General features: G+C 39.7%; 1 protein-coding gene across 7 annotated transcripts in view; it reads right to left on the bottom strand.

Moving 5' to 3' along the window:
- Positions 1-24,837, bottom strand: part of Rapgef4 (Rap guanine nucleotide exchange factor 4) — a 277,285-nt gene that overhangs the window by 170,107 nt on the left and 82,341 nt on the right. Inside the window, exon 1 of one of the 7 annotated variants that reach the window (XM_074071115.1) lies at positions 13,406-13,610. The exons of 4 other annotated variants lie outside the window; for them this stretch is intronic. In XM_074071115.1, the coding sequence (XP_073927216.1) occupies positions 13,406-13,423 (18 nt within the window). In that variant the 5' untranslated portion in view covers positions 13,424-13,610. Of the gene's footprint in view, positions 1-2,688; positions 2,908-13,405; positions 13,611-24,837 lie in introns of those variants that run through there. 2 more of the 7 variants (XM_020166060.2, XM_020166061.2) reach the window with 2 other exon arrangements.

Below are 24,837 nucleotides of genomic sequence, written 5' to 3'. Positions count from 1 at the left end.
TCACCGTCTCACCTTACTTGAATTCCACCTGTGGCTAGGCCTTGTGATCTCCTCTCTGAGATATTTCAGACTCACTCTTTGCTCCTCGCTCCCACTGGCACCATCTGTTCTCTGGCCATATTCTTATCAAAGGTACTAACACTAACCCTCTCAGCCAGTTTTCCTGCCTCCCAGACCCCACACCCCACGCCCCAATACACACTCCATCCGTCTGGTTAATCATACTGCTTATGTCCACAAGGTTGGGGCACACCTCCTTGCTCTTCTCTTAATTCTTACAATATTGAACAATGAGTATTGCTTTCTTCATTTCATGAATGAGGAAACTGACTCTCCTGTAGGTTAAGTCTCCTAAATTGCAAGTGTTCCAGCCTGACCCTCATACCTGAAGAGGAGTGTGATATGCATGGTAACAAAAAGTACGTAAGGTGTTCAAATAACAAAGATTTGATGTGTAATCTTTTTAGAGGGAAGGAACCCAAACCACAGAAGGCCATGGTTTTCAAGAGACAGGCTTTATAAGAAAGAATTATAAATCCAGTGTCTGTTATGTAGGTAGAACGTGCTAGGCACACAGGAAACGCTAAAAACAATCCTCACTCTAGCTGGGAGCAGGGAATGGAAGACGAACCCTTGCTGCTCTTGACTCTGCTTGCCACTAACTGCATTGTTTAGTCAAAGGATGCTTCTTAATATAAAACGCTCTCTCCGGTACCTCCTTCTGACCAATCCCAAAGACTATAAGAACAATACAGTTAAGGAAAAGGCATTGAGATCACTGGGCTGCCTTCCAACTCTAGGACTATTTACTTTTTCCTAACTACTAGATAATTACTGCTGGATCGTATTATGGGATTTCTCCCTATGTCCGCTTGTTCAGATAACGATGGCCCAATGCTGCCTTTTAATGTATTCTGATCTCCTGCCAGCTTACCTCACCAACTTTGCCTTTGGTCTTCATTTTTAGAATTCTTCAAACTTCCATTGGCTAATCAATACCTCATTTGGCCATTTCTCTGTTGACTCCACACTTTGACAGAGATGTCTTGAACAGGGATTTTTTCACTTGCAGCAGGCTCATTTAAAGCAAGTTCCTGCTACATTCATCATTTTGCCAAGCAAAGACAAGTTCACAGAAATTAGAGGCCCAACTTGACATAGCACTGGGTGCAGCTGCTGGCCCAGCTGTGCCGTGATTCTCCACTGGTCCATTACCTCCCTAAACTCAACTATTCAGCACAGCTTCCCTAGTCCGGCACTCCTGTAGGCCTAATATATTTGGCAACAGTCATTATTTCAGCAATGAATGCTCATGTGTATTTATAGCAAATCACATGCCTGCTCTATCAACAATTAAAGAGATTAGGATTCAGCAGACATATTCCTCTAATTAGGACAAGATGGAAGACATAGTGCATAGAATCTGCAGTTTGGTCAAGGTTTATTCTTTCCTAACAGACTGCCACACTGCATTTTATCAGCCTGACATCCGGTCTCTCTAGGGCCACCATCCTCCCTGTGTACCATTCACTTCTGTGTCTGTCCCATGAATTTTCAGTTAGGGGATTCTGTTTCTAGTTGGTACTTCAAGTCTCCCCTTCCTCCTTCCCTCCAGCTCCATGATAGGCTCGATGGGCTGCTTTAAGCTTGTTTTGCAATAACGTGTGGACAGTAATCATGTGGCCACTAATTTCATTCAGTTTCACCCTCCCCTGGAGCCTCGGTGTGTTCCATGCTCTCAGTCTCCCCTCTGAACAAAAGCTGATCTCAGTGTCTGGGCCATAAATTCCATCTTGCTTCCCTCTTGCCCATGCATTATTTAAGCAATCTTCTTGGTGAGCCAGCGTGAGAATTTCCCTCCGAGTAACAATCAGCAAGCACCATAAGCTCTGTTCTAACCGGGAATGGAGGATATTTGAAAGAATCCTACCCATTCATAGTCTCAATAATAAAATATGATAATCTAATTTGGTAAAAATAAACTGTGAAATCAAAGATTCCCGGCAAAAACTTTAAAGATGCAATTCAGATGAGCAATCAATGCTCATTCAGTTTCTGAACCATCTCAGCTTTCTCCTTGTGCAGATGCTTAAGTGATGCTAAATTAAATAATTGACAAATTTTTAAAACTGCTGGAAATTACCATCTGTACTTAATTCTGGAATATAAAAAGGTCCACTGAAAACACCCTTTATGATTATTTTGTCTAATAACAGATATGAAACAATACAAACATCTCAGTCATAAAATATAATGCATTTTGAGCCGTCTGGCTTACAGATTCAAACACAGTTTTCAAAACAAAAGACCACAGAAGGAGAGAAATATTGGGTTACAAATATATTTTTTTAAAGAGTAGCAAAGTAACTGAGTTTTTACATTTACAATCTACCCTCTCTAACCCTGCTTCCCTATAAAACAAAAATCAAAAAACAAAACCAAACCCCAAATCTCACCCCCCAGGCTTCTACAGACGATCATCTCTTTCTCAGATTTCTCCCCTGGATAAAACACTGAGCTAAACTGTCCTCTCTTCAGAACTTCATTAGGCTGCTATCACATTTACACAGAATGAAGTCTACTCCTGCAAAGAAACATGCTTGAGGCTTCCATGAAAACACAGAGAAGAGAAACAAGCTCCCTGATGTGAACACACTGGTAAATATGGACAAACAAGCTGAAACTTACAACAGACACTTCTCCCAGGTCCAACACGGCAGAAGCCCTACGGGTACATCCTAGTTTTTTTTAATCCATGTTCTGCTCTTCTTACTGATGGGACCACTCAGGCACATGGTCAAGTTGCAATCAGCTTCTCCTTTTAGTGATGTATGAGAGCTGGACTGATTTATCTTGTCTTTCTGCAGCATATTAGCACTAATGTTTCTGCGTATGCATCCTACCTTTCTTTAGCCGGAGCCCCGGCTTTATCATTGGTAATCTAAATTAAAGAGCCAGTGAACAGAGCAGGGTTGTTGTCCCCCACCCCTCCCTGTTTTCCATGAAACAATTGCCAGGCAGTCATTCCCGGACAAGGATACCACTGTTTATTCTATCGAGCCTCCCCTTCAATACCCATTGAGACTGGAAGTCAGAGTGGCAAAGGACAGGTCCAGTGAGACTGCCTTAGTTCAAAGGTATATTTACGATTTATGCTCTGAACAGTGAATGGCCTCAGGAAATACTAGAGAAAGCTGTCATCCACCAGTTTTGCAGCCCAGAATTCAGAATTGACACTATTCACGAAAACAGAGCAACTTGATACTCCATTTACTGCCCTGGATGCAGTTGACATATAGGTGATTCATTTTTCTGAGAAATCTCTTTCTTTTTCTACCAATAGTTGATTTACATATGTTTGCTTGAATGTTTATCTTAAAGAGGAATTTGAGTGCTATGATTTTGCAAGTTGCATACAACAAGTATGAAATCCTATAAAAATTTGGGGAAATCCATCAAACAAATCATTAGGAACCTTGTTGCAACCTGCTGTCAACAAACAGCAGCTGACACAAGAGCTAAAGACTGCATTTAATTTTCAAGCTGTCAATTCCTCCCTTTAAGACATACTTAACATTTTCTTGGTCTCCAGACACATCAGAATACGTTTTCATATGAAAGTTTTCAATTTCTTGAAAATTGTTCTGCCTTAGCAGCATCTCAAAGCTTTTTAGCTCAGATTTACAATGATTACAATAAAATAATATTATGTTCTCATTTCAAGCACTAAAACTACTAAACAGCTGTTAAACACTAGTGTTTGGTGGCTGATAAGCATAAAAGTTTCATCTTTATTTTTGTGTAGTTTTGCTAGGAGAAAATCTGGTTGTTTTCATCATTTTAAACGTTTCTCGTATTTTTTAATTTTGCTTTTGAAATTAATAAATTGTAATATTTCCATTTCTCTGTAAACATAAAGTACAGACTCGCTATTTTAATAACTTTATAATATTCAATTCCCTAATTCTTGACATTTTGCATTGCTGAAATTTTTACTATAAAAATAAAATGTCTTAAGAGACATGCAAAATATTCATATTTCAAAGAGAACCAATTTTAACACCTTGCCTCCCCCTCCCCAGTAGTTAATCCCAAACTTTTTGCTTCTCAACTTTTTTCAAAATCTCAACTTTTTTCAAAATATCAGTCAGGAGAAATATAAATTGGGAAAGACTATTCAGGTATCAGTTCTAGAACGAATCCTTCCATTATACTATACTGAAGTATAAATTGATTATACTGAATTGTTCCAGAACAAACCAAAGAAATTATTTAAAAATTTTAAATCTGGGTTTGCCACTTGGCCACTTAATACTTTGCACAGCTTCCCATTCCTTTCAGGATGAAAGCCAAAATCTTTATAATGGCCTTCAACGACTCAGTTTTATTTCACTGGGAAGATAAGCCTACCTTCCAGGAACTGCCTGGCTGGGATTCAGAACTATCAATCAATCAGGTATTGAACCCCTTCTCTTTACTGGCCAGTCCCTCGAGTATGGTATCCGAGCACTGGTGTGGTATGCTGAGCGAATTCCAAAAGCAAATACATATGCCTTCTCCTTCAGGTTAAAAGTAACATACCCAAGCAAGATTTCACTACTCTACAAATGAGCTTACAGCAAAATCAATATGGAGCAGGTCAGACTCTGAAAATGCAAAATGAAGATGGAGTCAAGAGGGATGGGGAATAAGATTAAATTCATCATCTGGAGAATGTTAGCCGAGAAGAAAAAGGGGGCCTATCAAGAAGGAGCAGGAACTCTGAGACACACATTGCTCAAGCTGGTCCAAATGCTGACCCTTTGAGATCTGCAGCTCACATCAGCTAACCTACATTTTTAAATGTAGGTACCCAGAACTGTTATTTTGAATTCCTTCAATAAATAATACATATATATTCATTATACTACTAATCACGATCACTAAGTGAACTACAATGGTAAACTTCACCAGTTTCTAAGTAAGATTGTCTCAGAAGTTCAATATCACATGACCATGAAAATGGGGAATTTGACAAAAACTAAAGACCTACTTCACAGTTAACCAAGAACAGCATGATCCTTTAATGCAACTTATATAAAAACATATGTATAAAATAATGTAAACTTAAAGGCAGCTTAAGTAATGAGATCTTAGGATGAGTCCAGTGCCTAAGAAACAAAGCCCCACAAGTACTAGAATATTCCCTACACTTCCTTCCAATGTCCTGACAAGTTGCACCACAAAAGCCTCCCCTCAGAAGAAATTTTAAGACTCTGGAACCTAAGTGCTTGTGTTCAAATCACAGCTCTGCCATTTACCAGTTGTATGCCCTTGGGTAAGGAACTTAAACTCATGTGTGTGTGTGTGTGTGTGTGTGTTAACTCACTATAAAGTGTCGTAACTGAGTTCTACTTCTGATCTTGAATACAGCTCATTTTAGACCAACCCTCCTCTGGATAAAATATTAAAACAACAAACAAAAACTATCTGAAGGTATTGGAGACTGACCAAGAACAGGCAGAAACTAAAGGGAGGATGACAGTGAGATGAATGACACTGGGATTACCAAATTTTTATAGCTGTTCATCTAAGAGCAGGCACTAGTCAGTTCCATGGTGGCCATGCTCAGAGAGAACCCTGTAGGCTTACTACTGAGGAATCAAGAGAACAGAGTTCAGAGAGATGACAGCAGTTATTATGAAGGAGGAAATCCCAGAGAGAAGACAGCCACATAGGGAAAGCTCTCCAAATTCAGTACATGAGATCTGATCAGATTTCTGACTGGTCTCAGTGCTGCAGATATGTAGAGCTGACTCCATGCAGCCCAGCTAAGGCAAAAACAAATGAGCCGGGAATTCTGCTACTGATGGTTTCAGGGAAGACAAAGTTGAGATCTGAGTTCTTCCCAAGTTACCTGAGTCTTTAAAAGCATTTGATGGACTCAGAATCTCTATATTGGATCATTCATAATGGCCAAGGTACATTTCAGAATTACTAGATATGAAAAAAAGAAAACAGGAAAATATAACTTTCCTCAAAGAAAGGGCAATCCATTGGGAACAACTCTGAGATAAAGCAGATACTGGAAATACCAGATAAGGAGTATAAAGCAGCTATTATAACCATGCTTTTAAGGACATAACAGAAACCTTGGAAAAAATGTAGAAACTATGAAAAAAATGTGAAAATTCTAGAACTAAAAAAACAATGTCTAAAAAAGTTCATTGGGTGGACCTAACAACACATTGGTAAAATAATAATCATAATACAGAGTGACTGTGAACTTGCCAACAGAACAAGAGAAATCATCCAATCTAAAAAACAGAGAAAAAATCTTTTTTTTTTGCATTTTGGGTTTTTTTTTTTTTGAGGAAAGGTTAGGTTATGCAGCCCAGGCTGCCCTGAAACTCTCCATCCTCCTTCCTCAGCCTCTCAAGTGCAAGTGTGCACTCCAGAGGACTACATGGGTGTGCCACCATGCTTATCTTAGAGGAAAAAAGTTAATGAACAGAGTCTTAGGGTCCAGTGGGATATGTAGCATAAGATTTGACACACATGTAAGTGAAATCTCAAAGGAAAAAGAGGGAGGAAAATAAACAGAAAAAAATTGATGATTAATTTTCCAAAATGTGGTTAAAAGAGAAATAAATTTATAAATTCAAGAGCCCCAACAAACCCAAGGAAAGTTAAGAAAACAAAACAAAATATAAAACCATGCAAGGAATATCATATTCAAACTTCTAACATTCAAAGGTAAACAAAGCATCTTGAAAGCTGTAAGAGGTAGGGGGAGCGATGGCACCTTAAATACAGGAGAAAACTCTAGTAATTTTCATCAAAAATAATGAAGCTCAGATGACAATGGAATATGCCATCTAAAGAACCAATAGGAGAACAACAGCTGTCAAGCTACAGTCTTATATCCAGCAAAAATATTCTTATGACAATAGAGGCTAAATGGAAACATTTTCAGAAAAACAAAACCTTAGATGCGTATTCACCACTGCTTGGAATGTTTAAAAAAGTTCTCCACGATGAAGGCAAATGACGCCAGATGCTTATTTGGATCAACATGAAGGAATGAGGATTTCTGGACATGATAAACATGTGAATAAATATAAAAGATGGACAATTACACATACACACTTTTTTTTTAATTAGCTAAAAGAAATACGACCATTCTGATAAAAATATAATACTGTGTTGTGGATAGAAGCAACATAAGGGAAAAGAAGAGCACAGAGGAGGAGGAAGCCATCATGGAACTGAACTGTCTTGACGTGCAGTATTTGACATGAAGTAGTACAATAGTAAGTAGCATGTGAAAAGTTTAAAATATATATGGTGATCTTCAGAGCAACCACTAAAAATTAATGCAGAGGCACATTAAAAGCCAATAGAAAAACTGAAATGAAGTTGGTGGCAGCCACAAAAGTACGCCATGTGCACCTTCTAGAAGAAATTTGCCGATTCAATCAGCTGTAAGGAGTATAGTAAGCTGACAGCATCCAACTGTAGTGCTGTTGAGATACATGAAATCAAAGCTATGTTCTTCAAAGCTAGCCAATAACTAGGTTGGTAGGGATGCTAGCACTTGGCCATTTCCGCTCAAAGCAAAGCTTGTTCACTGGCATTCTTCACACCAATACTTTCCATCAGGTTGGCAGAGACTTTCTCAAGACTGCAGCGCAGTCTGAAGCTCTTTCTACCCTACTTTTTTTTTTTTATTCATATGTGCATACAAGGCTTGGGTCATTTCTCCCCCCTGCCTCTACCCTACTTTCCTTCCTTCTACTCCTTTCACAGATTTCAGACTCCTGCTCTTTCTCCTCTTTATCTTTTGTTGGCATAGCACCAAATAAATCTCTTAGACTTACAACTCCGTTTTGGACTCTGATTCCCAGTGAACCAAAGTAATGTAGACTTCTAAAAAATATTCAATTAATCCAAAATAAGGCAAGAAGGGACGATAAAGAAAAAAAAAGATGGAACAAAGAAAAAACAAAAAGCAAAACACTAACTCTAAATCCAATCACCTAAATAATTACATTAAATGTAATGGACTAAACACTCTAATTAAAGACAAATTTTCAGAATGGATATGTCCTTTATACCCTTTAATCCAAACAGTCAGTTTGAAAATAAAAGCTTAGAAAAATATATACGATGAAAAGAGAAGATATATGAAAGCTGCTGTAGTTATATTAGTATCCATGAATTACATTTCAAGGCAAAGATATTTGATAGAGATAAAATAGACAATTCATCTGAAAGAACTAAAAATAATGAATTAATATATGCCTAAAATAGAATGTTATAAAGCAAAAGTTGACAGAATTATTAAATAGACAAATTCACAATGTTAGTTGGAAATTTTAACACTGTTCTCTCAATAATTGATAGAATAAGACAAAAAAAAAATCAGTGAGGACATAAAGGACCTGAACATCAGTGTCAACTACCTTGACCTAATTGGTCCGTACAGAGCATGGCATCCAATTTCTGCAGAACAGCAGAAAGCATGCTTTTCACGTGTGTAAGGTACATTCATCAAGACAGAAATATGGTGTGCTATAAACAAGTCTCAAGAACTATTAGAAGACTGAGATCCTACAAAATATGCTTTCTGACTATAATTTAGTAAAATTAAAAATCAACAGGAGTAAGATATTTACAAAACTTAAAACACTGGAAATCCACAACACATTTCTAAAGAACTTATGGGTCAAATAAGAGCTCTCAGGAGAAATGCAAAATATTCTGAACTAAAGGACAGTGAAAATACAAGATACCAGAATTTGTGGGACATGGTAAAGCAATGCCTAGAGCAGAGTTTAAAGCTGCAAATCCTTATAACAGAAAAGAAGAAAGGTCTAAAAGCAATGACCTAAGGTTCTATCTTTAAAAGCTAAGAAAAAAGAGCAAACTAATTCCAACCTAAGCAGAAGGAAGGAAATAATTGTTTTAAAAAACAGTAGAAATTAATGAGGTGGAAAGCCAATGAAAAAATTTTAAAACCAAAAAACTGGTTCTTTGAAACAGCAGCAAAATTAATAAATTCATGGTTACTCATATTTAAAAGAGAGAATATAAATCACCAGTCTAAGGAATAAAAATAGATATCTCTAGAGATCCTAATACATTGAAAGAATAACAAGTAACTATAATAGACAATTTTATATCAGTAATTTCAAAAACTTAGCTAAAATGGAAAATTTCCTCAGAAGATACAATTTACCAGAATTAACACAAGATGAAACTGAAAATCCCAATAGTTCCATATCTATTAAATAAATTGAATATATCATCAAAATCCTTCCCACCAAGAAAACTCTAGTACTAATGGCTTCATAATGAATTCTATCAAACATTTAAGGATAAAAGTAATACCAATTTATACAACTTTTTCAGCAAGAGGAACAAGGTGAAATGCTCCCAACTCATCTATGCTGATATGATATCAGCTAAATCTGATACCAAATTTTGATAAAGATAAGAAAAAAAATTACAGGAGAACATTTATGAAAACAGAAACAAAGCTCCTCAACAAAAAGTAGCAAATCAAAGCCTACGATATATAAAAGAGATCATCCTTTTTAGATAATGATCAAGTTTATTCAGGAAAATAACAGTATTTTAACATTTAAAACAATAATGTAATTCATTATATTACCATAATAAAAGAGAAAAACCAGGTAGAATTTTATCAATATAGTCAGAAAAAAAAGTATTTTGTAATATTCAATACTGCTCCATTAAAAAAACTCTCCAAGAATTAAAAATAGAAGGGGATTTCTCAATCTATAATTTAAATCATATTTAGTGGTGAAAAATTGAATGCATTTACCCTGAAAGTCAGTGACAAGGAAGGGACAGCTACTCCCACCACTCTATTCACCCTTGTCCGGGAGGTCCTGGACAGGGTAATAAGGCAGGAAAAATAAATAAAAGGCATAAAGATTAGAAATGAAGAAATAAACTCCCATTATTTGCAGACAAAATGACTGTTTATATGGTATCTAAAGTCATAAGGTATCTCAAATGGGATAGTAATACCTACTTCCTATGGTTGTTATAAGGATTAAATGAGTTTAAATTAAAATATGTTTAAAACTAAACCTGACACACAGTAAGCACTATATAATAATTAAGTTAAAAATGTATCTAAAATACAATCTGAGAAGGAATACATATTAGCTTATTGACAGTGAGTATACATTTATTTGTCAAAATAGCTAACAGAGGCTAGCTTTAAAAAAAGTTATCTTCATTCTGGGTTATGAAAAAGTTCAGGGCAGTAACAAGGCATCTAGCAAGCCACCAGTCCTTCCTGACATGGCTAAAGTAAGAAGATGGCGCATGTCACAGTGTGACACTGTCCACAGTTTCTGATATATGATCTAAAATGTCCATATAGTCATGCAATCAAATCCAGGAACTTTTAATGAACATATACCTTACTGTGACCTACATTTCAGGGGAAAAAAAGCAATTTTTATAGATTTGTTTACACTATAATTCAATTTTAAGGCAAAAAGATATTGCACATATAATTGCATTGGTATGTGCATAGAATAATGAAAGTACACAAATAAAAGTGTTAATGGTAGATAGTTCTGGACAGTGGGAATGAAGAGGACTTTATCTTTTTACTTTGTACCTTTGGCATATAGTTTGAATTTTTAAAATAATATTTATTAGTATTTTTACCTTGCAATTACAAAGAAAATAAAGAGAAACCCTTTAGAAATGAAAAAAAAATACATCAACATTTAGAAATCACAATGTTTAGTCTTTTCTGAGTCAAGTAAGATTAAAAGAATTCTTCCCTTGTGCTTTTCAAACAAAGGTAGGGTTTTATTTTAGACATTAAAAGCATATTCCAGGTGCTTTTACCTGTAAGATCCTTCTTAGCATCCTCATCTCCCTCTACCCCAAGCCAGGGGAAATGGGAAGGAGCAAACATACTTCAGGCCAAGTCAAAGGTTCTGTCTACTGTTAGTTTCCCGGGGTCCTCAGCACTCAGAGCTCTAGGAGGGCAAGGAGCTTGATTCCCAGGGAGATCATCTGCCTGGCCCAAGCCATGCCTTCTCCAGCACATAGTTCCAGGAACTGGTTTCCCCAGTCCCACCTCTAGATGCAAAGAGACTCCAGAAACCCACATGGATCACAGTCAATCCATTACCACAGAAACACAGAATTTTAGTGAGAATGACTTCGGTAATGTCTAACTCATCTACAAGCAACCACTCTCCAGCTAAGAAAACGGAAATCCAGAGAAGTTAAGCAACTTGCCCAAGCTCGCAGAGCTATTAAGTGATCAAAGCACGCGTCTTCAACCTAAGGATAGATGATTTCCATTGGGACTGAGAAAGGACTGAAAAGCACATACCCTACTAATGCTGGGCCTGGGACAGTGCCTTCCTGAACAGAGGGTGCATTAGTATGCAGGCTTAACAAGGCGCTCAGGGAAGTAATCCTCCTGCTTTATCATAGACCCCCAAATTGGAGGACAAATATCAAAAGCAGACTCTTACTCTTTTACCATCATTATTATTGTTCCCTAAGATACACTTGCTCTACAAATATTCCCTCAGCATAAAAGAGAGAAGGCTCCCAGTGTGAGACGTGCCTTCCGGGCACATCATTCAGAGATGCTTTTAGGACGTAGCTAATACTAATGCAGGGCTCTTGCTAGAATGCTCTCCACATTTGTGTTACAGGCAATAGGAAAGCTGGAGATATTTAAGCTAATGCAATGTTTTCGATTACCTCCTTTATAGCGGGAAACTATGAATCAGTTCCTACAGTTTACAGGGTAAACCAGTGATTAGGCTCTGGAATTACTTAAAAATGAATAAATCAGAGTCAGGTTCTGTTAAGTTGTCCTGCAGATTTGTCTAGAACCATAAAGAAACCCCTCATTCCCCTCTGCCAAGAAAAGCAAAGCTCCCAACGAATAAACAAAATAGCATTCCCAACGGTCACGGGCCAACACTTAAACACAAAACCTAAATAATTGATATGAATAACTACTGATCTGTACGAGTTTCCAAAGCCCTCTTCTATAAATGGTTATTTATTAGGACTGAGTAATAGTTATAATATACTCAGAATAATAAAATGGCTGCCTTCTGTCCGTGCCATATTTTTTCACTAGCTCAGACAAGCCTTCCAACTAGTTATGTGTAAGTTCCTCGGATGTGTTAGAAATATGATTCAGTGTCATACACCCTCATGTTTGCAGGCAGCCATCTTGAGGTTGGGGGGACATTTCTCCACCATTACAAAAAGCTATGGGGGTCCCTGGAGAACAGGCTCCATCTGGGCTCCAATGCTGCTCACATATACTGCACTGCCGTCCCTTCCAGCCACTTCATTGGTAATGACTTTCCAAGTGTTTTAAAACTTTGATCTTTTGTGAAAACTCAGTAGGATGATGAAAAATATCTTCCAGCTGAACAAATAGCCTAGAGTGGTAAGACCATTCTCTTAGCATTTGCTCTGACTCCACCCCAGTGTTTCATTAAAGTGGTGTAGTTCAAAATATGCAAATGACACAGTAATACTTTGGACAAACAAATGAATTATGTGAATCTCCATAGGCAATTTACTCAAGGTAATTAAGAATGCTAAGTCAAACAAATTATCATTTTAAATGGCAAGTAAATTTTAATTAAATTTGATTTCTCTACTAAAAAGGAAACTAACTTAACAGAAGAGATCTAGTAAATTAAAAGGCAAAGAAGTGTTAAGAAAGAAAAAACAATCAATGGACACTTTGACTTTTGGGTCACAAGGCAAATGTCACGGGATTTTCACAACACAAGTATTCTGCACATGAATTAGAATCAGTAGGATGTACCTGAGGTGCTTCAAGCATGAGTTCATTTTAAATGGGGAAGATGCCCATTTGCACAGAATCAACCCCAACCCAAGGGAATTCCTTTCTAACCAGAATCTCAATCTTTACCTACCATTAAGACAGGGAACCCATCAGGTTGCCTCCAGCCCAAGGAGTAAGAGTCCTTCTTCATGGGGTGGGGAGTCATGGAGACACACAGCAGAACTGCCACAGTAGCATCATGGCTACCATCCAGGCAAGGTGGACCAAATCAATGAGCCCCAATCAACCAAAGGAAACAAACATGCCCAAAGAGCAAGAGAGAAACTCTCCCCAGGTGTCTGAAGATGGACAAGGCTAACACATGATCCTGCTAAGGTAGATTATACATATGTATTTGGTAATACAGGATAACATAAACTTAATTATAATTACACTCTATTTTAAGTTTCAAGTCATCTCTGAGACTAGATGTGTCCATGTCTCTTCCCTTTTTAGTATTTTGTCCCAGTAACTTAATAAGACTATGATTAGATCCCAGCCACCAGCTAGCAACCACTAAAGCCCTCAAGGAGCCACCTGCTTTCTTCTCCACATGAAGTGCTTCTCCCGGTTCAGCCTCCTGGATCCTCCCGTTTCCACGTTCAGCTGGCATCCCACAGCAACACACAGGATGTGTGCTGTGCCCTCTGCTCCTGGTTTTCTAGTCAGGCAAGATGGCCCAGGGCACAAGTCAAGGAGGAGCTAAGGCAGGAGGCAAGGGTGGAGGCAGCACTGAATAGGGAGGGGCTTGAGCCCAAACTGGAGAAGCCATTCTGTCACCACCTCTGGTATCTGAGCCCTGTCACCTTACCCACAATGCAAGACCATTTTCATGTTGTTTCCTAAACAACTTGCCCTCAGAGTCACCCTGAGAACACGACTAGGATGCTAATGACAGGGATAAGAAGTCTGTGTCAACCTGTGCTCCAAGGCACAGAGAGAACCTTGCACTACTGCCTTTCTCATCTGTTCTCCTCCTCCGCTCTGAAAAAGCTGCTGCACCACTGCCAGTTCTGTGAACAGAAAGAGAAGATCACGGCGTTGCCTGGAACTTGCAAGGCTGGGAGAGGCTGGGCCCAGTGTAGGCCCGATTCTTCATTTGTTCCTGATCCCCACCAGGATGGTGGGGATCCATTCACTCATCAAACAGCCACTGGCCCCTTCCACGTGCCAGGCTCTGCATGGTTTGGCACAGACAATATGGAGCTGCCCTCAGCGTGTCCACATTCCAGGGACAGGAGAGCCAGGTAAAGGAGTAGTTCCAAAGTAATATCCTGGGAACTCAGGGTGGAATGGGAGCATCAGGGAGGAGCACAGACTGTGTCTGCAGTGACACAGTCTGGGAGGGACAGAGAAAGCTGCCTGTGCCCAATCTCAGTCCCATCCAAACGTGTGAGCTCCCTTGATCTAGCAAAAGAGGAGTTGCACATGCGTAGAAAGGGTTTTTTTCTCCCACATTAGGGCAGCAATTCCAAGAGTGCAGGACCATATTCCCAGACTATCAAAGAGCTCCCTGGTCTGTGAAGGCTCAACACATTTGCTGGATAAATGAAGGATCCAAGAATCTGGACTTGCCCCTGGGACATTTTTAGACAGAATCTTGGAGGGGAGGATATTGGAGACCATTTAGCAATCTGACCCTCTAGAATTTACAGACAAGAAACTTCTTTTAAAATGTTTGCAGGTGAATGAAGGATAAAATGGGATAGGATTTTGTTTGGTGGAATACAATTCAGCAATAAAAAGGAACTACTAACGTGCCACACCATGGATGAATGTGAAAAACACAATAATCAGGGGAGGACACCACATATTGTATGATTCCATTTGTATAAAATGTCCAGAAGAGGCAAATTTATAAAGATAGAGAGTAAATCAGTGGTTGGATGGGGCTGGGGATGGAACGAGAATAATTATAAATGGGCGTGTAGGATCTTTCTGGGAGCATGAAACTGTGGTAAAACTGGATTGAGTGAATGTGGCACCACTTGGTAAAGATACTAGAAGAAATCACTGAATTACTCTTGAAATGAGTGAATTTCTGATGTATTACACATACCAGCATAAGCTTGTTTGTAAAGGTTTACAAAGGAGTTAAGTTACAGCTTGCTCTTGTGCTATTATAAAAAGACACTGTTATGTAGTTGAAAACAAGGCAGGAGCCCCAATTTGAAAAGAGCCCCATCTGCTGATCCCTGTCCCAGTGTCTTCCATCCTAAGAAATCACTCGCAGGGTTGGGGGTGGCATGGCTCAGGTGGTAGAGCACTTGCCTAGCATACACAAAGGCCCTGGGTTCAACCCGCTGTACTGGACAGAAGCAAATGAGCGGTTACTGGGGCTGCAGGGAGAGGGTGAGGGGGACTGGCAGCTGCATGGGCCCAAGGTTTCCTTATAGGATGATGATAAGTTCTGGAAGTAGGCGCTGGTGAGGGTTATACAATATTGTGAATGTATTTAACGCCTCTGAACTGCACCCTTGAAAGTGGTTAAAGTGGTTAATCTCCTAGGTACCTTGCCATGATTTCTGGTTAAAGATCTCCTTGTAAGTAGAACACATCTCAGGAGCATTTTCACATTCCCTTCCTATCTCTAAACCCATTCCTGTACTACTGAGGGACCAGCTCCTATCTCAGCTACATCATGTCTGGATGTCTTCGTCCAAGTGACAGCACAGCTTGAAGCAATTTGTATGCTGCACTCTATTACCTTCCCTCTGGTTGGCAAACATGAGACATTAATTAAAAAACAAAAAAAACCCTGGGCTTGGTTTGCATTTTAATCCTGCCCACTTGAAACTGGCTGGCATTATCAAGGCAGCACAAGCAAGACAATCCCTGAGCTGTTCGCCTTCTCATCAAGGGTTACGACCATGGTTCCTGGCTCACTGAAGGTGTGAAGAGGCCACGACTTCCCCTGCAATGCCACAGCTTATTGTGACACCCTTGCTGCTCAGCCAGAAATACTAGAGGTCCACAGAGCTCTAGGACGGCTTAGTTCCACGTAACTCAAAGTAGCTCTGTCCAGCCTGGTCACTGCCACATCATCCCCATTGCAAATACCTTATGTTGCTATTGTCAATGATGATTTTCACCAATATCACCGGGACTCGAATGCCCACCAAAGAATCTGGAAGATTGCTTAAGTTTTTTTCCTTCTTCCCATAAGATGATGAGTTACAGAAGTCTTCAGTAAGTTGCACAAAGAAGCCAATTTACTTAAGACTAGAACCAGAGTCTGAACACGCTTATCATTCGTAGATTTGCTTGATGTTGTACACAGAAAGTCAAGATTATCAGTTACCAAATGTAACTAAAGATGACATTAAACTGATGCTTTCATTTTTGGATGGCTGAAGATATGCCTGATATATTCAAAAGGCTAAGAAAGAAAATCCCTCAAGTTTCCATGTATGAAATAAATTTAGGGAGCAAGTACTAAAGGCCAACTGTCTGAAAGGACTCCTCTGAAGAAATACTTCTTTAGTGCCAGCCCAAAATCACAGGGACACACTGTGGCTGTTTTTCTTGTGTTTTTTTTAGACGCTGGATAATTTTCTGACCATTAAGGACAATCATAGCCAAGCCTAACAACAAAAGTAACTGAATCTCATGCTTGAGAGTTCACAGCTGATTTGCAGTGGGGTGTAAGAGAGGAAGGAGGAAAACGAGAAGAGGCATGAAATCCACGTCATTTTCTCTCCCTGAAAAAGCAGGGGCTGCCTTCATAGGAGAAAAGCCTGAGATGGAAGTGTGTCTGTGCTTCCCGGGAGCTCTGCTTGTCAGGCCCACCCTCCCAAGTGACCTGAAAACTCTCAGAGACATAGGACACTTGGCCCTGGCCTCTGCCTCCACATCTCAGAGGTCCAGGCTTATGACAGTGAGATGAGATTTCCAAGGGAAAGCAGGGTGATGCCAGTCTTGGGGGACTGTGATGCATCTTGGCTCTGACCCAACACCCAGATTTACCTGGCAGTGAATACTCCAACCTGTAACACATAATCCAACATGGCGTATTCACATATCAATTGCACTCAACCTCAAAGAGCAATATACAAACACTACAGGGTCTCTGCCTTCAAAAAATTTACAATTTAATGACAATATGCCAAGCAGCCACAAGAGATGAGGGAGCCAACAACCTCTGGTGTTAGAAAAAGATCTACCTCTGCAAGCATTTAACCTGTGCTGCCTTGGAGACAGAGCTGTGCTCACAGAGGCCTTTCCAGGTGAGAGATCCCTGTGAGGGTGCCTTGGGTAATTACTTAATTTTCTGAGTGTCAATATTTCCATCTATAAGATAGGAGTTCAGTCCAAAAATCTCAAAATCAAACACATAAAATATCTGCAATGCAATATATGAATATTCACACAAAGGGAGATAAAGAGAGACCATAAATAGCCTCAAGTGTACTCAATCTCCTTTCAGGTCATTTTGCTGACAAGAGTCCATGAATTTTTTTTGGTTTTCAAAACTGTTTGGGTTTCAGAATTATGACTAAGGAACTGTGAAATCTGGAGTACTATACAAAAAGGCTAAAGATAAGCTGAAACAACCATATAATCACACATAGAAAAAAGTCTTAATTTTATAAATTAAACGCACTTAAATCAATTGTGTCCTGCATCTATCCCGAACTCATTATGGGAGCTCAGGAAGCACTAATTATCTAAGTGTATTCATCTGACCTGCCCCTGGCCAGTTCTGTTGGAAAACTTCTACCAATCTGTATAAGAACAAGAGCCGGTGTTTTACTTAGCTCAAGCCTCCTTTCTCCTCTCATCCCTCTTATCCAATTTTCAACATCACATATTACCTGGCAATGCCTTTCACTGCTATTACTTTTTTTCCACTCTATCTTCACCCTACACATATCTAGGCTACTATAATAAACCCTAGTTAATGGCACCCCCTCCAACTTCCCAAGCAAACCATCCTACACTCCACAGTTAGATCATTCTAGTCCATGATCACTGTGATGTTACCAACAATGCTAAAGACTCACTAGAGTCAGCAGGACCAAGTCCAGATTCCTTCACTCCTCTCCTTTTTCCCACACGCCTATCTACAAACTCTGCTCTACCCAGACTCATTTTCAACACCTTCCACTCAACCTATGCAACCTCACTCCCATCATTCCAGGCCTGTGTGGCAGGCTGTGTTTTCCAAAATGGCCACAATATCTCCTATGCCACACACTTATCCACACTTCCCCTACAATGTGACTTCAATGTGTTAAAAAGTGGGGCTGATGCCAGCTCCCCATTAGATCTGGGTGCATGTGTGACTATGACAACAGCAGCAAGGGATGACTTGCAAACCAAGTCATAAAACTGAAGGAGATTCTGCCTCTTAGGATAGCTGTTGTCCTGTCTCCATGCCAGGAGGAATCCAGGTAGTTACATGGAAAGATCACATGCAGGCTCTCTGGTCACCAGCTCCAGCTCTATCAGCATCATTTGACTTCAGTCGATTCCATTCTCCTCTGAGCTCCAAAAGATGGCAAGTGGAACAGAGGCAAGCTGCTCTCCATCTCACTCCTCAGCCCTATTTAAAGTTCAGGTTCATGAACAAAATGAAAGACTATCGCTGTTTCAAGTGACTATATTTGAAATAGTTTGTTATGTGACAACAGATAAACTGGCCTCTTAAATCCTACTCACCTCTCAAAGCCCAGTAAAGGCCTCACCTCCTTCACGAAGTTAAGCTCACTTGAAAGTGATTTCTCTTTCCTTCTCTCTCCACCCTCCCTACCTCTCTCTTTCTTGTCTCTCTCCTCTCTCTCTCTCTTGTTTGAAGCTTGAATAGCATTCAATAAAGACTTACTACTTAGTACATATTGTGTCCCCTAAATTGGACTATAATTTCCTTGAAGACAAAGCTCATGCCTGTTTCTTGAGAACCCCTTCCCATCATCTCTCAGATTACCTTGCACATCACATGCTCCCTTTATACCCACTGGACGACTCATTTTCTAGCCTCCAGAGCACAGTGGGTACTTAATAAATGATACACACCACAGCAGGTGTTTGATGGGAGAATGAGGGACAATAAAAATAATGCGATGAAGGAAGAGATAGTTGTAGAAAAGTTTCAAATCTTTAAACTGCTTTTATTCTGCACAAAGTGGATGCTTTTTTAGATAACAGTTTATATTCAGGGGTGTGTGAGAGTGTGTGTGTGTGTGTGTGTGTGTGTGTGTGTGTGTGGGCATGCATTCATCAACATGTAGATTTAAATGTCTGCTTTGGGAATTGTTCCCTCATTAACAATTAAATTCTAAATGGGCATTTTGAGAGTGGCAGTAACCATTCTACAATCATGTAATCGCTCAAGGGTAATTAGACTATGGCAGGGTTCAGCAGTAGGCAGAGTTGTTTCTTGTCAAACGCCATCTGTATCACGACATTTTAAAATGGGGATCAGGAAGCCTACATGGCTGTCACTGGATAAGCGCACACTCTTCTGAGTGAGGATCTATTACTTTCATTAGAATCCCAAGTCATTAACTGAGAGTCTTCCCTTACCACTTCCATTCTGAGCCCCCTTCAGAGATTCTGTTGGGGCTGCTCTGAGCCACCAACAGGGAAACCAAGGTTGGCCTGGCTCTGCCAATGCCTAGCATGTGGCCTTGGGGACATCCTTGTATGTTCTCCTGACCTGCTTCTGGACACTCAGTTGGAAAGGGGTGATGCATTGAATGATCTCTAAGACAGTAAGAGCTACTGAGACTTCTCAAGACAGTTTCCACAAGAAAAGACCTGAAGAAGAAGAAGAAGAAAACTACCTCACTGGGTGATTTCCTGTGGATTTTCTTTCCTATAAGAGAACTATGCTATTTATCTTGGTTCAAATCTATAGCAAAGTGTTCACCATTCTTTACTTAATAAATATTAACTGTGTCTTACATATGACAGTTACCAGTCATGAAATTTTCACTTAGTCTTCTAAGACTTGGCCTTTATTGAGTAGTTCACCCCAAGAATGAGCATGATTCTAAGAGGTAGATGGTCAAAGTGCCAAAAAAAACCCCCAAAACTAAAAGAAAGGCCCAGAGGACCAGAGAACAAGTGGCTTTTACTCAGTGGGTAAGGCAGGGATTGCACAGGTGTTCAACTGGAAACATTTTACTCTATTGATAACCAGGGTGACTTAGTTCATCTGTCCAAGTAAGTGGGTATTCACTTGCTCCTTTGCCTTTCAGAATTTCTTAAGAGAACAGCTTTCTTCCCTAGAGGAAAATCCTTCTTTAAAGACAGGTAAGTAGCTATATGCCTCCTTCAAACCTCAGAACCAACTCTCACAAGCACAGAGTCAGAAACAAACAAAAAGCAGCGAACGCAGATGCTTAAGGGAAGAAAAGCCATATGAGCAATTTTGACCAAGGATGATCTGACTGACCACAGTTCTTCTCATGCTTGAATGTGTCAATGGAGAAAGGAATATTCTAGAAAAGCTCTAAAGTAAAGATGAAACACAAGGCAAAACACCAAAGAGAAAATACACTCTCAGCGCTTCAGAAGATGAAAAACCAACAGTGGTCATTTCATATCTTTATCCATTCACTTCAACTTAACACTAGTATTTTTACCTTTTGTTTTTATACTCAGTCTTTCATATGTATGGGACTTACCTCTTTTTTTTTTTGGCAGAACTGGAGGTCTGAATTCAGGACCTCATACTTGCTAGGCAAGTGCTCTACTCCGTGAGCCATGCCCACAGCCTTTTTTTTTAGTTATGGTCTTGCATTTTTATCTGGGGCCAACGTCAGACCATGATCCCCCTACCTACAATTTCCTGGTAGTTAGGAAACAGGCTTACTGGCTGAGACAGAGTCTCACTATCTTTTTGCCCTGCTGTCCTCAAACTGTAATCCTTCCCATCTCTGCTTTCTAAGTAGCTGAGACTACATACAGCAAAAAGCCACTGCACTTGGTATAACTTACCTCTTGAATTAGACAGTCACATCCTTGGGCCCAATGCCCATATTTTTGTATCTCATTTGCATAATGGTGTGCTCCTACTAAATATTTCATGAAGGGATAAATGGAGGTCTCTCCCTAAAGCCAGTAACAGCCAATAACTAGCTTCAGGAAGCTGAACACTTTTCTAATTCACTAGAGTCAACATGCACAATATATCTCTTTCATTAAAAGTACAAAATGTAAATGGAGAGCCTCAGGTGTTGCTGGTCATTTGGGGGAGGGGCTTGAGGATCTACACCAGGAGGAGACTGCTCTCTGCTCAGGACATGAGACCACAGGGAGCCTGGGACACAATCTTATTTATCACCCACACTTTGAAACTGTAGCTAAGTTAATCTGTTGCTCTTAAGAAAAATAAGCAAAGAACAACATACAAATAAATGGATTTTGGTTTTTATCAATATGTGCTTTGTCCAATTTTTCTCCTTCCCTCCCCCATAACTCTGTCTGATGCAACTGTACATGTACCACCATTCTTTAGATAAATTTGCACATTTGTGAACTAAATACCTAGGGCTGACAATGTTTGGGTAGACAATTTCTTCAAATTGTATAAAAAATGTACATATAATGTCTTCTGGAATCACCTCCAGACCAAGAGATGTTACACTAATTTTTTTTTGCCCCCACCCCCTCCCTTACCACCCACTCCACCCCCTCCCTCTCCTCCCCTCTCAATACCCAGCAGAAACTATTTTGCCCTTATTTCTAATTTTGTTGTAGAGAGAGTATAAGCAATAATAGGAAGGAACAAGGGTTTTTGCTGGTTGAGATAAGGATAGCTATACAGGGCATTGACTCACATTGATTTCCTGTGCGTGGGTGTTACCTTCTAGGTTAATTCTTTTTGATCTAACCTTTTCTCTAGTACCTGTTCCCCTTTTCCTATTGGCCTCAGTTGCTTTAAGGTATCTGCTTTAGTTTCTCTGCGTTAAGGGCAACAAATGCTAGCTAGTTTTTTAGGTGTCTTACCTATCCTCACCCCTCCCTTGTGTGCTCTCGCTTTTATCATGTGCTCATAGTCCAATCCCCTTGTTGTGTTTGCCCTTGATCTAATGTCCACATATGAGGGAGAACATATGATTTTTGGTTTTTTGAGCCAGGCTAACCTCACTCAGAATGATGTTCTCCAATTCCATCCATTTACCAGCGAATGATAACATTTCATTCTTCTTCATGGCTGCATAAAATTCCATTGTGTATAGATACCACATTTTCTTAATCCATTCGTCAGTGGTGGGGCATCTTGGCTGTTTCCATAACTTGGCTATTGTGAATAGTGCCGCAATAAACATGGGTGTGCAGATGCCTCTGGAGTAACAGTCTTTTGGGTATATCCCCAAGAGTGGTATTGCTGGATCAAATGGTAGATCGATGTCCAGCTTTTTAAGTAGCCTCCAAATTTTTTTTCCAGAGTGGTTGTACTAGTCTACATTCCCACCAACAGTGTAAAAGGGTTCCTTTTTCCCCGCATCCTCGCCAACACCTGTTGTTGGTGGTACTGATGATGGCTATTCTAACAGGGGTGAGGTGGAATCTTAGCGTGGTTTTAATTTGCATTCCCTTTATTGCTAGAGATGGTGAGCATTTTTTCATGTGTTTTCTGGCCATTTGAATTTCTTCTTTTGAGAAAGTTCTGTTTAGTTCACGTGCCCATTTCTTTATTGGTTCATTAGTTTTGGGAGAATTTAGGTTTTTAAGTTCCCTGTATATTCTGGTTATCAGTCCTTTGTCTGACGTATAGTTGGCAAATATTTTCTCCCACTCTGTGGGTGTTCTCTTCAGTTTAGAGACCATTTCTTTTGATGAACAGAAGCTTTTTAGTTTTATGAGGTCCCATTTATCTATGCTGTCTCTTAGTTGCTGTGCTGCTGGGGTTTCATTGAGAAAGTTCTTACCTACACCTACTAACTCCAGAGTATTTCCTACTCTTTCTTGTATCAACTTAAGAGTTTGGGGTCTGATATTAAGATCCTTGATCCATTTTGAGTTAATCTTGGTATAGGGTGATATACATGGATCTAGTTTCAGTTTTTTGCAGACTGCTAACCAGTTTTCCCAGCAGTTTTTGTTGAAGAGGCTGCTATTTCTCCATCGTATATTTTTAGCTCCTTTGTCAAAGATAAGTTGCTTATAGTTGTGTGGCTTCGTATCTGGATCCTCTATTCTGTTCCACTGGTCTTCATGTCTGTTTTTGTGTTTTTATCAATATGTGCTTTGTCCAATTTTTCTCCTTCCCTCCCCCATAACTCTGTCTGATGCAATTGTACATGTACCACCATTCTTTATATAAATTTGCACATTTGTGAACTAAATACCTAGGGCTGACAATGTTTGGGTAGACAACTTCTTCAAATTGTATAAAAAATGTACATATAATGTCTTCTGGAATCACCTCCAGACCAAGAGATGTTACACTAATTTTTTTAAAACAACATCTATCTATGTGGTAAGAAAAAATGGCTAAATATTAGACTCATCACCAGAATACTTAGAATGCTCTTAAATTTCTTAAAAAGTTTTACTAGTGTATGATAGTTGTACAGGGGGTTCCATTGTGACATTTCCATACATACATATATTGTATCCATGTTTGGTTCATTCCCTCCAACAATCTCCCTTTTCTCCCACTCCTCTTCTTGAGAGCTTGGATGGAGGTTTTAGCAGGGGAGCACAGCTACTTACACACCCTTGACAGAAGAACAGTGCTCCTCCATCGCTGATGGTCATCCTCTTCGACCCAGTGCACAGCTTCGGAGGGAATGCACGTGGAGCAGTGAGGGAGGAAAGGCACACCTGCCTAGCCAGCCAGGTCAGCTGAATCAACCCTGGCGATCAATGGGGTGTCAGACGTCACAGTCAGATCGTCCCACTCCCCTTCTTGAAATGGCTTCGAGAGGTTTCAATGTTCTGTATTCATATATGTAAAGAAAGTACTCAACCACATTCACCCTTTATTACCCTCTTCATTTACCTGCCCCCTCCCACAGAATGCGCTTAAATTTAAGATATTAACTTTACACCAGTGTGAGATTTCCTTAGACAAAGCTGCCTTTGGAGTCTTCTTTCCTTTTAAAACAAATATCCAAAATACTACCTTACTTCATTTTTGCTAGGTCATTCACTTTAGACCAAAACAACGCAAGGGAAACAAAGGTGGCAAAAGCTGAGTGATCTTTCACCTTGATATCCCAGTGCACTGTGGACTGCTTGGTCATGATGGTAAGATGGCCCATCACCACAGCCTGACCTCTTGGGGAACTGTTTAAAGACTGAAAGGGGGACCCGCTTTCTTTTTTATGGTGGGATCTTGCTATGTAGCCCAAGTGGCCTCCCTCTCACAAGGCTCTCCTCACTCTCCCGACTGCTAAGGTCACAGGCATGCACACCACATCTGGCATGGGAAGACACTTTAGAGAAGTACATCTTTCTCATCATGATTTTAGACAAATAAACACATTTCATCTTTAGAAAATCAGAGCAAAGGCTTTCAATGGCTACTTCTTGTAGGAAACAGTATGTACTTGCATGAGGGCCTAAATTAGAATAGCAACCATTTGGATAAGATGGTCATCTTTCCTTAAGTATCTTGACTTTTTACTCAGGGTCTCATAAGAAGTATGACCAACAAAGAAGGCATTTTATATTTGTTGAATGTAACTCAATGTTATAATTCAAAGGAACACTACACCATATTTGGGCTATTGCTCCTCCTCCCCCTGTAAATTTAAGTATTTTTCTTATATATATTCCATTAAAGGAAGTTGAAATTGAAAATTTTTTTTGCTAATTAACTTATTTGCCGGTTGGTTGGCTAACTGGTTTGTTGCTGTTATTGCTTAATCATAGGGCAGTTAACAGAAAGTGTGTTATAAATCATGAGTTCTATATTCCAGGAATGGGGGAGGGGGGATAAAGGAGAATGATGGAGGGGGTGAATTCAACCATGATATATTATAAGAACTTTTGCAAATGTCACAATGTCC

This window comes from Castor canadensis, chromosome 4, assembly GCF_047511655.1.
Source record: "Castor canadensis chromosome 4, mCasCan1.hap1v2, whole genome shotgun sequence".
NCBI classification, from domain to species: domain Eukaryota; kingdom Metazoa; phylum Chordata; class Mammalia; order Rodentia; family Castoridae; genus Castor; species Castor canadensis.
Note: the sequence above shows the minus strand (reverse complement) of the source record. Positions and strands in the feature narration are given on the sequence as shown.